Below are 13975 nucleotides of genomic sequence, written 5' to 3' on the forward strand. Positions count from 1 at the left end.
ACACACACACACACACACACACACACACACACACACACACACACACACACACACACACACACACACACACACACACACACACACACACACACACACACACACAGTACTTACGCAGCAGGGTATAGGAGTTGGATAAGACGTGAACAGCGTATCTACCCTGAGAGAGGAGTCCCGGCAGAGAGAGGCGGCGCCGCAGACCCTCCGCCTCCTCCTCGCGGATGTCCCCGGTGCTGGAGCTCTTCTTGGCCTGGGTGGAGTCTTCGAGGCGGACGCGCTCCGCGGTGGTGTCGCCCACCAAGACCCCCGTTATCCCTGCGGGGACGCCGGCCCTCGCCACTCCTGAGGGGAGGTAGGTCATCATCTTCTTTAGCGACAGGGCCTCGTAGGTGGAGGCGACCCGCTCCCCCACTGCGGAGGCGCAGGAGGCCACCAGGCTGTTGAGGGCGGAGCTGGAGGAGGTCAGAGCCCCTGCTGATGGCTGGAAGACAGACACAGAGCAAATGGTAATATAAGAAATTCACAATTATTGATTAAGCTATTATTGATGTTCTTTTTTCCCTACAGTCTAACTCTCCTCCAGCTGTTACCTTGGTGACCGGCTCGGCCTCCGTCAGCTTCTTCAGGTATTCTTTGACGGCCTGCTCATCTGGATACGGTGAACTCTTGACCCCCGAAACACTTCCTTCTTTAGATTCAGCCGAGGAGTCAGAGCCTGAGGCTGGGGGTCCTTCATTTGCGAGCACTGACTCCTGTCCTTTCTCTGAGTCCTGAGCGGGGTCAGAGAAGGGGTCAGGGGAGGGGGAGGTGTGTGAGGGGAGGGAGGGCTCTGTTTTGAGCCCTTGTGTAAGAGCAGGGGCCTCGTCCTCCTTCAGCTCCACCCCGAGGGGGCAGTAGTGCCCGTCAGAGATGATGACGTGGTCCTCCTTGTCCGTCATGGTGTACAGCAGCTGGTGACACTGTCTGCATTTGTCCACGGGGGGCCGGTGGAGGTCCTGGGGGCCCAGGCAGCGCACCAGAGCCAGGCTGTGTGAGGCCCCGCAGGCCACCTGTAACACACACCTCCCCGCAAAGTGCTCCACCTTCTGGGGTTTCCAGACGGGGAAGACGGAGACGTTGAGGCCCAGCTGAGAGCCGCTGCCCCAGGCCCACACCTCCCGCTGCGCCGACAGAGCCAGGGTGTGTCCCCCGCCGCAGGCCAGCTCCAGTACTGGGACCGTCAGCGGGGGGGCGTTGTCGGAGTCCAGCAAAGCGACCGGAGTCGGGTTGGGGACGCTGCTGAGGCCCGAAAGGCCGCACTGTCCCGAGCTGTTGTCCCCCCACATGTGGACCCCCCCGTCCTCCGTCACCGCCCCGCTGTGGAAGCTTCCGGCTGCGACGCTGACCACCCGCTGCCCGCTGAGCGCCCCCTCCAGGGTGGGCTTCGACGGCTCCGACACCTGACTCTGCTTCCATGGTAACTCCCCAAAACTGTACACCTGCCCTCCTGAATTTGGAGCAACAACAACAATAAAATCAAAAGATGATAAAGGAGGTTTTCTTATGAAACGTTTTAGAAAGCAGATATTTAGAGGAAGCTGTTATGTCATGAACATCGTCCTGGATCCTATATTATATTAATTTGTATAACACTGTTGTTAATATTTAGACAAATTAGACAAACGTGTATACGACTTTGTTTGCAATTTGAAAAAAGTTCATTTAAATACCAGTCCAAAGAATAAGGATTTATCTTAACTAATAGAGCCAAAAACATTTGAAAGACATGTCAATGCAACTACTCTAAAAAACGTTACCTTCAACCAACAGAACGCCATGCCGTGTTCCCAGGGCGACCTGAAGGACCGGCCCAGGGAGGAGCAGCCTTTCTGGGGTGACACTGCAGGAGTAGCCCTTCCAGGTATGGAGCAGGCCTCGCTCTCCACCACCGTCATCCTCGGAGCTGAGAGAGACAACATCAACAAAATAAAATAAAAGCCTTTATGGTCATTGAATAGGATACAAAAAAAATAGTAGTGTACTCCTGATCAGTGCGGGGCATATAAAAGTCCAGAATACCGCAAAAGCAAAGAAACAAACCCAGACGCAGAGTACAAATAATGTAATATTGCAATATAAGAGTAAACTATTGCACTTCAGAAAATGTACTTTTTGCACTAGCATAGACATACTAAATATAGGCAATATAACATGTACTTTTACACCATGAAAAGTAGAGTTGGAATCAATCATTTGAAAATATAGCGTGTCAACCAGATTTGTAATGAACCATCAGGTGCCAAAATGATGGAGGATCCTCCCAAACTATTTGCTCATCTTTTGGAAACTGTATGAAAGGTACCCCTAAGGGCTGCTAACAGAAATGTCATGAGAACATAATGTCCTTCATTCAGCAAACCAGACAGCAAATACAGTATTGGGTCAGACACGAGTGAAAGTACATAAAGCAGAACTCAGTCCCCTCTCCTGTGCAGCATCTGAACAACTGATGTGTTGTGGGGGAAAGCAGAAGTGTGCTCCTGTAGGCGGCATCACATGGGGGTCACACCAAGCCTGCCAGCAACAACATGTGTCGAGCAGAATAATCCTCTCTTAGAGCCACAGACATACCTCTTCCTCTCCATCAGGGGGTTTATGTCTCCATTTTTGACGCTGCTGCTGTCGAACAAAACACACACCATTAGCGGGAAACCGTCATGCTAGCTTTAACGTTGCTGTCAGTGCATTACAAAGTCAGTTTTCCTTTCCTTTTGAAGGAAAAAACAACAAGAAAATGAATCCAAATGAAAGCAGTAATGGTTTCCTTTTCAAGTGTTTTAAAATACTTGTACATGCTTCATTTACTCCCAAATTATAACATCAATTTTTTGGTACCTGTGGCAGGTGTCACCATCTGTCACTAGCTGTTGTTAGCTAGATAACTGTCAATCCTGCTAGCTAAAGATAAGCTAATCAGCTTTGCTAACTAGCCAAACCTCTAGCTAACCACAGGTGTATTTTTTTCATATAAAACGTCCTCTTTCTTACCAGCTGCCTTCACACAGCTCTCCTTTATGTGCTCGGTCGGACAGGAGAGAAAAACACACGTCTGTTATTAAGTTGTTTAGCAGCTAACCGCCGCTGCTTGTTGTTCATCTCTGTAATGTTGACACTGCCAAAGATCGTCTGTAAACAGAAAATCACGCTCACAAGGGTCGTTCTTTCGCTTTCAAGCTATTACAGCCGTACACCAAAACAGCAGCAGAGTGAGACTTCTCTATATTTATCTACTCTTGGATTTTTTCTTTCTTTCTCTGGCTGGAGTTGCTCGCTGACCCCACCTGGTGGCGGAAACCGTGCAGCACAATCACAAACTTTTATACACGGAACAAATCTAACAATATGACAGTGAATCTTAAGTTTTGTGTATTTTATGAGTTTATTTCCTTTTTAAAATCACTTATATTAGTGGAAAATAACAATAAAAAATGATATTGTATATTAGAAATTGATTTGATTGTATGTATTTAGTTGTAGGCCTGTCATTTTTATATTTTTCAGTTTTAGATTAGTTAATTTAATTTCTCTGTATGCACCTGATCGTATTAGTCCATTATGAATATTTTTCAAAGCCACCACAGTGAAGTAGCCCAGCCCCAGAAACAGTAAACGTGATTTGATCTCACGCTGATGACTGCTAGCCTATAATTATAATGTATACTGGGAGGGTGTCTAATCCAGCAGTATGAAAACGCGAACCGGGACTGCATGAGATGGACAATGGTAGAACAAACGCGGAATACCTTAAGGACAAACTGAGCTTTGATTTTAAATAATTGGAGTTTATTTATATTGATTCAAATGGAGCTGAAAATACATTTCACCCGGACTTTAGCGCTATTCCTCCTCTGGATCGGCATCATCTCCGGTGAGTGGGATGGACTAATGTCCGCAGATTAAATTATAACATTTGAATTGAGATGCATCAGCATTAGTTTTCTTATTTAAAAAAACGGTTTTAATGTTAATGTGGCAGGGTGGTGCGTTTGAGTGTTAATATTATACTAAAATAGGATTTTTTAACACAACACAAGAAATCAGGACACAGGTTCTTTAATTTAGGGGCAGAGACGTGTTTCGAAATAAAGTCATTTGTATTTTAATGCACTCAAAAGAAAATGAAACTCAGGAAATGTTGCTATAAGATAAACTCGTTGGTTAGAAAAACAAGAATTATTCAGTTTAAAATTATCTTTATTTTAGCAAGTGTTAAAAATGTGTACCTAAAATGTAACACTAAAAGTCTATATAAGCAAATCTAAAGCTACATTCAGGAGCTCTACTAGTTAATAGCAAGCTATAGCCTCCTGTGGTATGAAAACACGTTTATGAAATGTACTCAGTCAGGAATATATATATATTTAACATTTCCAAGTACTTTTAACAATCTAATCGTCATACTTCTGCAGTATTATTCTAAAAAGGGTGTATCAAGTCAAATATGTCTAATGTTCACTGTCATGTATTCTTTGAGTGATTTTTATAGACTTCCCAAAATATATGTTGTTATAATTCTTCATGGTATTTGTACGGTATAATATGGGCAGTTTTAAAACCTAAAGGTAACAAAAAACATACAATTGTAATATTGTTGTAGTGTCCATCATTTTATTAAAGCACTATACATGAAACCAAAACAACAAAGTCAAAAATATTTAAATGAACCAGATGTTCTGCAGTAACTTGAAGCATGCATTCAGAATGCAAAAATAATAATGTTTATAGTACATAATATCAAAGACGCCTCTACATTCAGACCTATCATCAAGACAAGTGAAGGAGCAATTTGATACAGCTGGAGAATTGAATAAGTTATTAGATATAACAGGTATAACAAATACAATATGGAGTCAGTGATACGTTTTGGACAAAGTCTAAATCCTGCATTGTAATCCAACATGTTTCTCGTCCACCTGAAACATAATTTTCTCGGGTATAAATAGGCAATATATTCACAAACACTGGCATTACACACATTTGCACAGTTTGTGTTTTTTGCACAAGCTAATCCTAAATAGCTTTCCGGTGATGCCAGATCTCGCCTGCCAGAGAGGAGGCAGAGAGATTGCTGAAAAGAGGATTTTTTTTATTCATTTAACCTGCATGACAAATCAAATTAACACAGACACAAAAGGTTGAACACTTGGACTCAGAGAGGTTTATTTCAAGCATGAAATTATTAATCTGATGAGTGATGGCTGCTGGGAAACTTGGCTCAGTGTTGATCAGTGTTAACTTCAATTATCTCTTAGTGATAGAGATATGCTGTGTGGCATAAAATTAAATCGAAGTGCAGTGGATCGCAGTTTGACCCTGGGACATTTTATGAACAGTAAAGATACGGTAATTGCTTTTTCCCTGGAGAATAGACACTGATACTAATTTGTTCAACTGTAAATGCTTTGGTTGAGCATGAAGGGGAATAAAGGAAATAACTCTTTAAACCTTGGGGGACAGGAAGGTGACGAGATGAATCAGAAACACCAGTTAAAACTAACAAAATTAGCATGAAGGAGAATAGAAATGCAAGTTGGAGTTAAAATACTCTGTCAAATGTATAAAATAAAAATAGTAAAAATACATTAGATACTCAAATTCGTGTTTTACTGTACAATATGTGGACAAGACAGAGATCACTAATGGCAATAATATTGTTTATCGCAATTATATCTGGGAGAATATATCGTCCCACCAGGCTTGTGGAGTAACGGATTATACAGTATGTAAAGGGATTATGTAATCAGCATACCAAAGAAAGTAACTGTATTCCCTTACAGATACAGTACATACAAAAAAAGATGTAATCACATTACTGTTACTATTTAGAAACATGTTTCAAAATGAAATGGGAAAACTAAGACAGATCTTGAGATGACAAAATAAAACACAGACAGATCGTGACAGTAGGTGCACACCTGATTAATTAAAACAAAAATAATGTTTGCTTTTTATACATTAAACTAAAACACTTTTTGTAAGCTCTACCATTCTGTAGGTCTATATAGTACACCGACTGAAAGATTGACTTTAATTAGTATGTCAACAGATTTCACATAACTGTATCAGGTTAGATGAAAGCAATAATATTAAGTTGAACCTATTCATATTATTGCTTTCAACTAACCTAATACAGTTATGTGAAACCCGTCGACATTTGGTCCTCTTAAATATCTTGGTATCTTCTTTTCTAAGGTCACATTGTTCTGTTGTCTGACATAACACACTTCAGTAAAAAACATCTTGTTGATATCTCTTTCTGTTCTGCATTGTGTCTGTTGTCGAGGTTATCCAAAAGTAACAGAAAGTAATCAGGTTACATTACTTTTAGATTGTGATACTTGGGTTAATGATTACATTGTGTACAGGTAACTAGTAATTGTAACAGATTACATTCTCTCCTCAGGTCAGGCTGAAGACTGGACACGTCTCCACACGGAGGACGCTCTCTTCAGGAGTCTGTTCGGACGATACAGCAAGTGGACGCGTCCGGCACGGAACGTCTCAGACGTGGTCATCGTGAAGTTCGGCCTCTCCATCGCACAGCTGATCGACGTGGTGGGAACACATATCTGTAGATTACAAACTGATTTGATTATAAAGAATGAATCCTCACCAATTCCACATTTTGTGTCACTGTTTGGCTCCAAAACAGGATGAGAAAAATCAGATGATGACGACCAACGTGTGGCTGAAACAGGTATGAAAGAAGGGATCAGATATTTTATTAAAAACAGTAATACCACATAATGTTACAGGTAAATGTCCTTATTACTTTTTTTTTACTTACGGTAAGTAAAAGTATCAATATACGTACCCAAACTAAAAGTAAGTAACAATGCTTGTTTTGGATTAAAATACATTATATCACTGGATTTTAATGCATTAATGTCTTCATTATTATATATCAGGAGCTGGTAAAAGATAGAGCTTAATTAAATGTATTTTTTTTACTGCCAAGTTTCTTAATCCATCCTAGTTCATTGAACCTGCAAAGTAACTAATGTTGTCAAATAACTGTAGACTACGATATTTGCTTCCATTGTAGTGTACAATAAGTCAAGAAAATACTTCAAAATGTACTTTCCATCACTGAGTTGAAGCTATAAGCACCTGACCAACGATCACACACATGTGAGTTCAAGATAGCTGATTAACGAGTCAATCTTTTGTACTGATATTCATTACTTTAGTATGAAATCTATACCACTAAAAGTGTTTTTCTTTGTCGTAAAATGTATGTATTTGTTGGCAGGAATGGACTGACTATAAGCTACAGTGGAATCCGTCTGACTTCGACAACGTGACGTCCATCAGAGTCCCGTCTGAGCTCATCTGGGTGCCAGATATTGTGCTGTACAACAAGTAAAAAAGTTCACACATTCAACACCACAAATCATCCCTGTTTATGAACTCAGATAATACAAAAGAATAAAAAACAAGTAAACCATTAATACACAAAAACGAAATATACTGGACAGACTGAACTCAGAAAATCGTACAGTAGTTAAAAGACAATGACACACGTACTTAGACAGTTACATTTGGGTGAGGTAGTTTTGTGTAAAAAGTTACTAAACTTTAAATGGACACTAAAGTACGAGGAAGTCTTGTTTCTAAGTATTTTTCTACCCCTAAAAAGCTGTTAATTATCATTTTTCGGATATAAACTTAAACATAAATCCATCTCAGGACTGTTAAACAGGCTCCACTTTGACTGTCTGTAGGTGGAGATGAAATGATCTGTAGTGATCAATTACCCGCTTGATCCATAACAACGTCCTCATCTGCTGAAGAGCGTATGAGGAGGCGAGGTCACCTATGCGGCATTTCTGCATTTCAATTCGGAATACATGCAAATGATCCTGTTGAATAAATGACCAGGATTCGACTGCCTCTGCGCAGCGATGTTGCATCACACAGTTTCAGTCTGGTTTCCTTTCCCCAGAGGAAGTATTAATCCTTAAATGTGTCTGGATGGAGCGGAAATGTTCTCCTCCTTCAGCATTTGTGTAAATGAGCTTGCATCATGAATACAGGGCATTAGCATTCAGTGATCAATTATTAAAAGTGGAATAGCTTGAGGTTTATAAATTCACCTTTAGAGTTTGAAACTCGAACAAAAAACATCTAGAAAACCTCCTTTTTAGGCCGATAATGCCTCAATATTTGTGTCAGATTTCTTTATTTTGTTTTCCAGTGCAGATGGAGAGTTTGCAGTCACCCACATGACGAAGGCCCATCTCTTTCACACCGGTCTGGTCCGCTGGGTGCCCCCGGCCATCTACAAGTCCTCCTGCTCCATCGATGTCACCTTCTTCCCCTTCGACCAGCAGAGCTGCAAGATGAAGTTCGGCTCCTGGACGTACGACCGCGCAAAGATCGACCTGGAGCCCTTCGAGAACACCGTGGATCTGAAGGTGTTTTTTTCACATTTGATTATTTAGCCACAACTGGCCCCTCTGTGCTCTGTGATTCCTCTTATCTGTGGATCTGCAGAAGCTAAATACTGGCTGCAGGCTACTTTTTTAATGAACAGCAAAGTTTGCATAGTGTGTGTTGCTGTTGCATTGCGATTGCAGCACTAATGAAAAAAACGAAATGCATGAATCAGATTTCAAAAGAGGAAACGCCTAATCCTGGAGGGGTTCCTCAGGTTTCTGAATAGTGGGACTTTCAAAGCTTAAATGTAAGTTTTTAGCTACATGCTAACTTATAACTTTGCTTATAGCTTTTTAGTTTCACATTTCCATTCCTCCCCAACTCAAAAACAACCCTTTGGTCTATTATGACGTAATTTGATATGAATGTATTGCAGTGAAATTTGATAACGATATTTTCGAGGTTCCTATAAGATGAACTGTACGGACTTTTAGCGCCACCATACAGTAAGCTTCACCTTTGACATTTCTTTGTAAATATCACAGTAAAAATTGGAGGAAAGCTGGTACAAACATTAATGTTTCTCCCAAAATGTATTGTAATAGCTTTTAAATCTTAACTGCTCACAAAAGCTTTTATGCAAATGACTGATTTCCATGTTAACTTTAGCACTTAAAGGTCCCCTATTATACTGTTTTTCCTCAATATATTATAGGTCTCAGATATATACAAAACATGTCTCTGAAGTGTTTGGCTCCAAATACCAAACAGATCATTGTATCTCTCTACACAGAGGGGAGGGGACACATGTTGATGTAAAGACATGAAAAAGTGGATTTTATAATAGGTGACATAAAAGACATAATATAATTCTAGGATTACTGGGAGAGCGGAGAGTGGGCGATAGTCAACGCCGTGGGTACCTACAACACCAAGAAATACGACTGCTGCCACGAGATCTACCCCGACATCACGTACTACTTCATCATCCGCCGCCTGCCGCTCTTCTACACCGTCAACCTCATCATCCCCTGCCTGCTGATCTCCTGCCTCACGGTGCTAGTCTTCTACCTGCCGTCCGACTGTGGCGAGAAGATCACGCTGTGCATCTCCGTGCTGCTGTCGCTCACCGTCTTCCTGCTGCTCATCACCGAGATCATCCCCTCCACCTCGCTGGTCATCCCGCTCATCGGCGAGTACCTGCTCTTCACCATGATCTTCGTCACGCTGTCCATCGTCATCACCGTGTTCGTGCTCAACGTGCAACACCGCTCCTCGGCCACGCACACCATGCCGCGCTGGGTGAAGAGGCTCTTCCTGTCGGCGGTGCCTGGCTGGTTGTGCATGAAGCGACCACCAAGGCCTGCCAGGTGAGAGAGATCAGACGGCGGCCATTTTGTTTGGTAAAACGTTCATAGATGCAGGTTCAAATCATTCACTGTAGAAGAATAATAACGCTTTATTTATATAGCACTTTTCATACATCATGTGCAGCACTAAGTGCTTTACAAAATGGCGACAAATTCCCCTCTGATCAGATGTTAAAACCTTTACAGATACATGCGTCAAAATATAACATTTTAAAAGGTTAAGAGACATAATGAGGTAAAATTTATGATAATAAAAATATAATACAATCAAATAAATAATTCTCTCAGAAAAATAAGACACAAGTGAATAGATGCAACAATATAAAACCCTATAAAATGAATGATTAACAGGTTGCATTGTGGGAATTGTTTGCAAGTAGTAATGGACAGAAAATACTAGTTCACGTCAGAATAGAATTTTGAAGTTCTTAAAACATCATTTCTGTCTACAAAAGAAGCTAGATATGAAATGGCACCTTTATTGTATGATTCATTAAAAAATCTCACGCAATACCAGTTTAAGGAGGTATTTCATTTTGAAATGTGAACGTTTGGGAGACATAAAAGTGGAACAATTTAATGTATGTAGCTGGCTGTTACATATATTAAAGGATTAAACATTTATATTTGTTGGACTGGCTTGAACGTGTTGTTTTTAAAGTCACTGAGGATTAAGAAATTATAAAAACTGTTTATTTGTGTACGTTTGGTATGAATAAATGTATGTATTCTGTAGAATAGACTTTTGCTCATTACATGGTAAAAGCTTGACAAATCATACAGACAGTAGTGAAGTGGTTTTGCCACATTATTTAACCTCGTTCCTGGTTTAACCTGCATTAACTGGCCACTAGAGAGCAGCAGAAACAAACTGTGATGGTGAAAAGTTGTTGAAATAACTCAAACGATTGATTACAGCAGCTTAAAGTAATAACTGTGCCACTTTTACAGTATTTTAATCAGCCAAAGCATCACTTTTGAAGTAAAAAATGCTGTTTTTTGTACTTAAACGTACTTTTCTTTCAGGCGGCGTCACCTGATGACAGGCCCCACCCACTGCGTATCCACCTTGGAGTCTGACATTGATATCCATGGTTACCAGAACGTTGGCAGCGGTTGCCACGGCGGCCAGCAGCTCCACTCTTTGGATATGGGAGAGGCGATTCACTTCTGTGACCTCCACGCGAATAATTTGCAGATTTCTCCTCCATCTCTGGGTTACCTCTTCCTCCCACAGAGACACCCCTCCCTCAGGCGGGACTGGGACACCCCTCCTGTGGGTGATGGTTCGACCCCGTCTGCCTCTCTCCTGACTCCTGCGGTGGTGTCGGCCCTGGGGGGGGTTACCTACATCGCGGAGCATCTCAGAGCCGAGGACGCAGACTTCTCTGTGAGGGCTGAAAAACTTTTCTATTTCTTTGTCATGAAGCATTGGGCCCTTCTGGAAGATTAACAACATTGAGAGACAAGCACTGATTTGTTTTAAGGACACCGGTAAAACAGAAGGTGTCAATACGTTTGAGAGATTGTTCTTTCAGTACATTAAGATAAGAATCTGATTGTATGTTTGTTAGTGTTGACAGGAAGTGATTTGTTTTCCCGTCTCCTCTCCCTGCAGGTGAAGGAGGAATGGAAGTACGTTGCCATGGTGGTGGATCGGATCTTCCTCTGGATGTTCATTATGGTCTGTCTGCTGGGGACCGTCGGGCTCTTCCTGCCTCCCTGGCTCTCTGGGATGTTTTAATTCAAACACAAAAATAATTAACTATTCTTACAAGGTGGCGTACGAGTGGCATGTCTTTACGAAAAGAAAAAAAGGGTCCTATAATAAAAGAGAAGATGTTTCCTTATTCCTTTATTTTGAAATGATATAGTTTTGCTTGATAAATGTGTTGCAAATTGATTAAACTCTACTACAAATACCCCTATTTAACCCTTCCACACGGAGACGAAAACAAACCGAAGTCAATATCAAAAAAGTCTTCCGTCCACACGGAATCGGATCAAGAAACGTGTCCGTCCACACGAGAATGCTCGACCCGCTGTAGTACATTGTAGCCTGTAAGTGACGCTGTACTTCCGACACAAAATACACCAAAAGCAGCGAAGAAGACCCCCGAGCATGGTTGCCATGGTTGCCCTTCTGTTTATTCTCCGCGGTGGATTTAGCAACATGTAGTTCATGTAGTTCTCCATGTTCACTTGTTGCTGATGGTTGTGGTAGAGGAGCTGTAGATTTAGCACTAACATCTGTAGCATGGTCAGTAGCGTCTGGAGCACGAACGCAACCCTGTGATCCGCCATTGTTGTTATTGTTGGCGAAACGCATCAGCAATGACGCGGCGATGAGCAGGAGAGGTGGGGGGAGGCGGGGCTATGATCGTTTAGGGCGTACACACGGTGCCGCAAGCGTTACGTTACCAGACCTTCCCACTTTGGGATGCGTTATCGTTTGAGGGCTCCGTTTCCATATGATAAAGAACTATAGCGGATAACACCCGTTTCGTTTCCGTGTGGACGGGGCCTAATTTAGAGCTGCTATCTTTTTTAGGATTCTTCTTTGTTTGTTTTGTTGAAGTAGATTAAAACATCCTCTGTGTCATTTTTTAACACTGTTTTTTTTTATTTCAGCTAAATATATATTTTATTCACTGAAGAAAACATTTAAAAACTGATAAAAGACGTGTAGAAAACTGAAAATATATGAAAGTAACTGACTAATTTCTATACCAAAAATCTAAATTATGAAATGTATTAAGCTTCAGAGTAAATAAGAACACATTATCTAATTAGAGTTAAAACTATTAAGACCCTGACAATTACACTGAATGAATGTCGCTGTCATCCAAGAATTATTATTATTCTTAATTATCACTTTTCATAAAAGTAACCTCCATTCAAATTAATGAATTGCCTCAAAGGCGTACATTACTTTTTACAGTTTATTAGAAACCGTTATTGTTAAATAAAATAGGAACTATTCAAAATATGACAGAACTAAATGGTTAGCAGTGAATTTAAGATGACCAAACAAACACAATGTTATATAAAAAGGTGTGATTTAAAAATTAACACACATTTGGGTCATATTTTTGTGTTTAGTGTCTTTCAATGAGGACATAAAGGCTTGAGATGCTGAAATATATTCTTATATATATTTAAATATACAATCCTCGAAAGCATTCAAATGAATACAAATAGTAATAGTAATAAAAAAAGAATTAGAAAAGAATATACGAGCCATAACTGTTGTTTGTTCATAAAAAAAAGGGTTTATTAGAAATAAATGTTAATGAAAGCAACAGGATTGTGTAACAGCACCAGAGGATGAAAGTCATAACATTTACTCGGTAATGAAAGCAATTTCTTCTTCAAATTAGTTTTGTTTTCATTTGCAGAAGATTTAATCGGGGAGTTTCTAGAAAGTTATACTGACCAGAAAAATTATTACATTTTCACTAACCACACACTTCCCCAATCATCTTCATTTTTACTGTCCCACTAAGAGTAATTTATCTTCTGCTCTGATGGTTCCACTTCCGTCACTGAGATGAGTCAGTTTCTCTGAAAATAAATAAATCCTGATTTCACAGCACAGGGTGAGGCTGCTCGTTTTGATTTACCCAGAAATTAAAGGAAAGCATTGTGTGACGTCAACACATTAGACTCAGTCCTTGGTTATCAACTTCTTTCTCTTTTGTAACATTGTAATCTCTTCCTATAGAGCGTTATATACAACAGTCTTCAGTTTACTGGAAATATATAAATACATGCAAAGTCTTTACAAGTGTCTTTGTATATATAACCATCCCGATGGCTTATTATGTATACTGGTAGTAGACCTGAAAGTCACAAACTCTGGCTCTAAATGGTTTATCTTGAACTTAAATGACCTTTTTGGCCCCTGTGACGGAGCGGGTCACAGAGTGACTCACTGACAGCCGACACACACACACACACACCACACACACACCAAAACATTTCCTGTTCTCTTCCGTCAAAAGGAACCATGACATTTATTATTTAGTGTGCGTTTGTTAATTTGTAAAATGATTATGAGTTATTATGAGTGGTGGTTAACCTGTTTATGGTTGAGTCGGATTTTTTTATGTAGAAATGTGGTTTGAGTTGATTGTGTCACCTGTGGATGGTGAGCCTGTGGGAGGGGGCATGGGATCAAAAGTGACAGT

The 13975-nt window shown here is 40.6% G+C and overlaps 2 protein-coding genes across 2 annotated transcripts; one reads left to right on the forward strand and one right to left on the reverse strand.

Annotated features, from left to right (window-relative positions):
• Nucleotides 1-107: 107 nt before the first annotated feature.
• Nucleotides 108-3236, reverse strand: LOC104943905 (alsin-like; the record flags this gene model as incomplete). Its single annotated transcript, XM_010769373.1, has 5 exons — nt 3025-3236; nt 2608-2655; nt 1794-1939; nt 588-1483; nt 108-478 (listed from the first exon to the last, which is right to left on the reverse strand). Coding segments are annotated over exons 2-5 (1427 nt in total), but the record flags the coding sequence as incomplete, so codon positions are not given.
• A 601-nt stretch (nt 3237-3837) lies between these two features.
• Nucleotides 3838-11935, forward strand: LOC104943906 (neuronal acetylcholine receptor subunit alpha-2-like). The gene is made up of 8 exons (XM_010769374.1): nt 3838-3904; nt 6440-6591; nt 6689-6733; nt 7289-7398; nt 8234-8453; nt 9292-9785; nt 10812-11175; nt 11404-11935. Exons 1-8 carry the CDS (start codon nt 3838-3840, stop codon nt 11527-11529), a joined length of 1578 nt encoding a protein of 525 aa, XP_010767676.1. The 3' UTR covers nt 11530-11935.
• Nucleotides 11936-13975: the final 2040 nt, after the last annotated feature.

This window comes from Notothenia coriiceps, unplaced genomic scaffold (assembly GCF_000735185.1).
Source record: "Notothenia coriiceps isolate Sejong01 unplaced genomic scaffold, NC01 NC01_scaffold00007138, whole genome shotgun sequence".
In the NCBI taxonomy this organism is placed as follows: Eukaryota; Metazoa; Chordata; class Actinopteri; order Perciformes; family Nototheniidae; genus Notothenia; species Notothenia coriiceps.

Excerpts from the sequence above, each read along its gene's own strand:
- LOC104943906 (XM_010769374.1), top strand. The coding sequence starts at position 3,838 with ATGGAGCTGAAAATACATTTCACCCGGACTTTAGCGCTATTCCTCCTC. Across the intron at positions 3,905-6,439 it reads CTGGATCGGCATCATCTCCG|GTCAGGCTGAAGACTGGACA; the intron begins GTGAGTGGGATG and ends TTCTCTCCTCAG. Across the intron at positions 6,592-6,688 it reads TCGCACAGCTGATCGACGTG|GATGAGAAAAATCAGATGAT; the intron begins GTGGGAACACAT and ends GCTCCAAAACAG.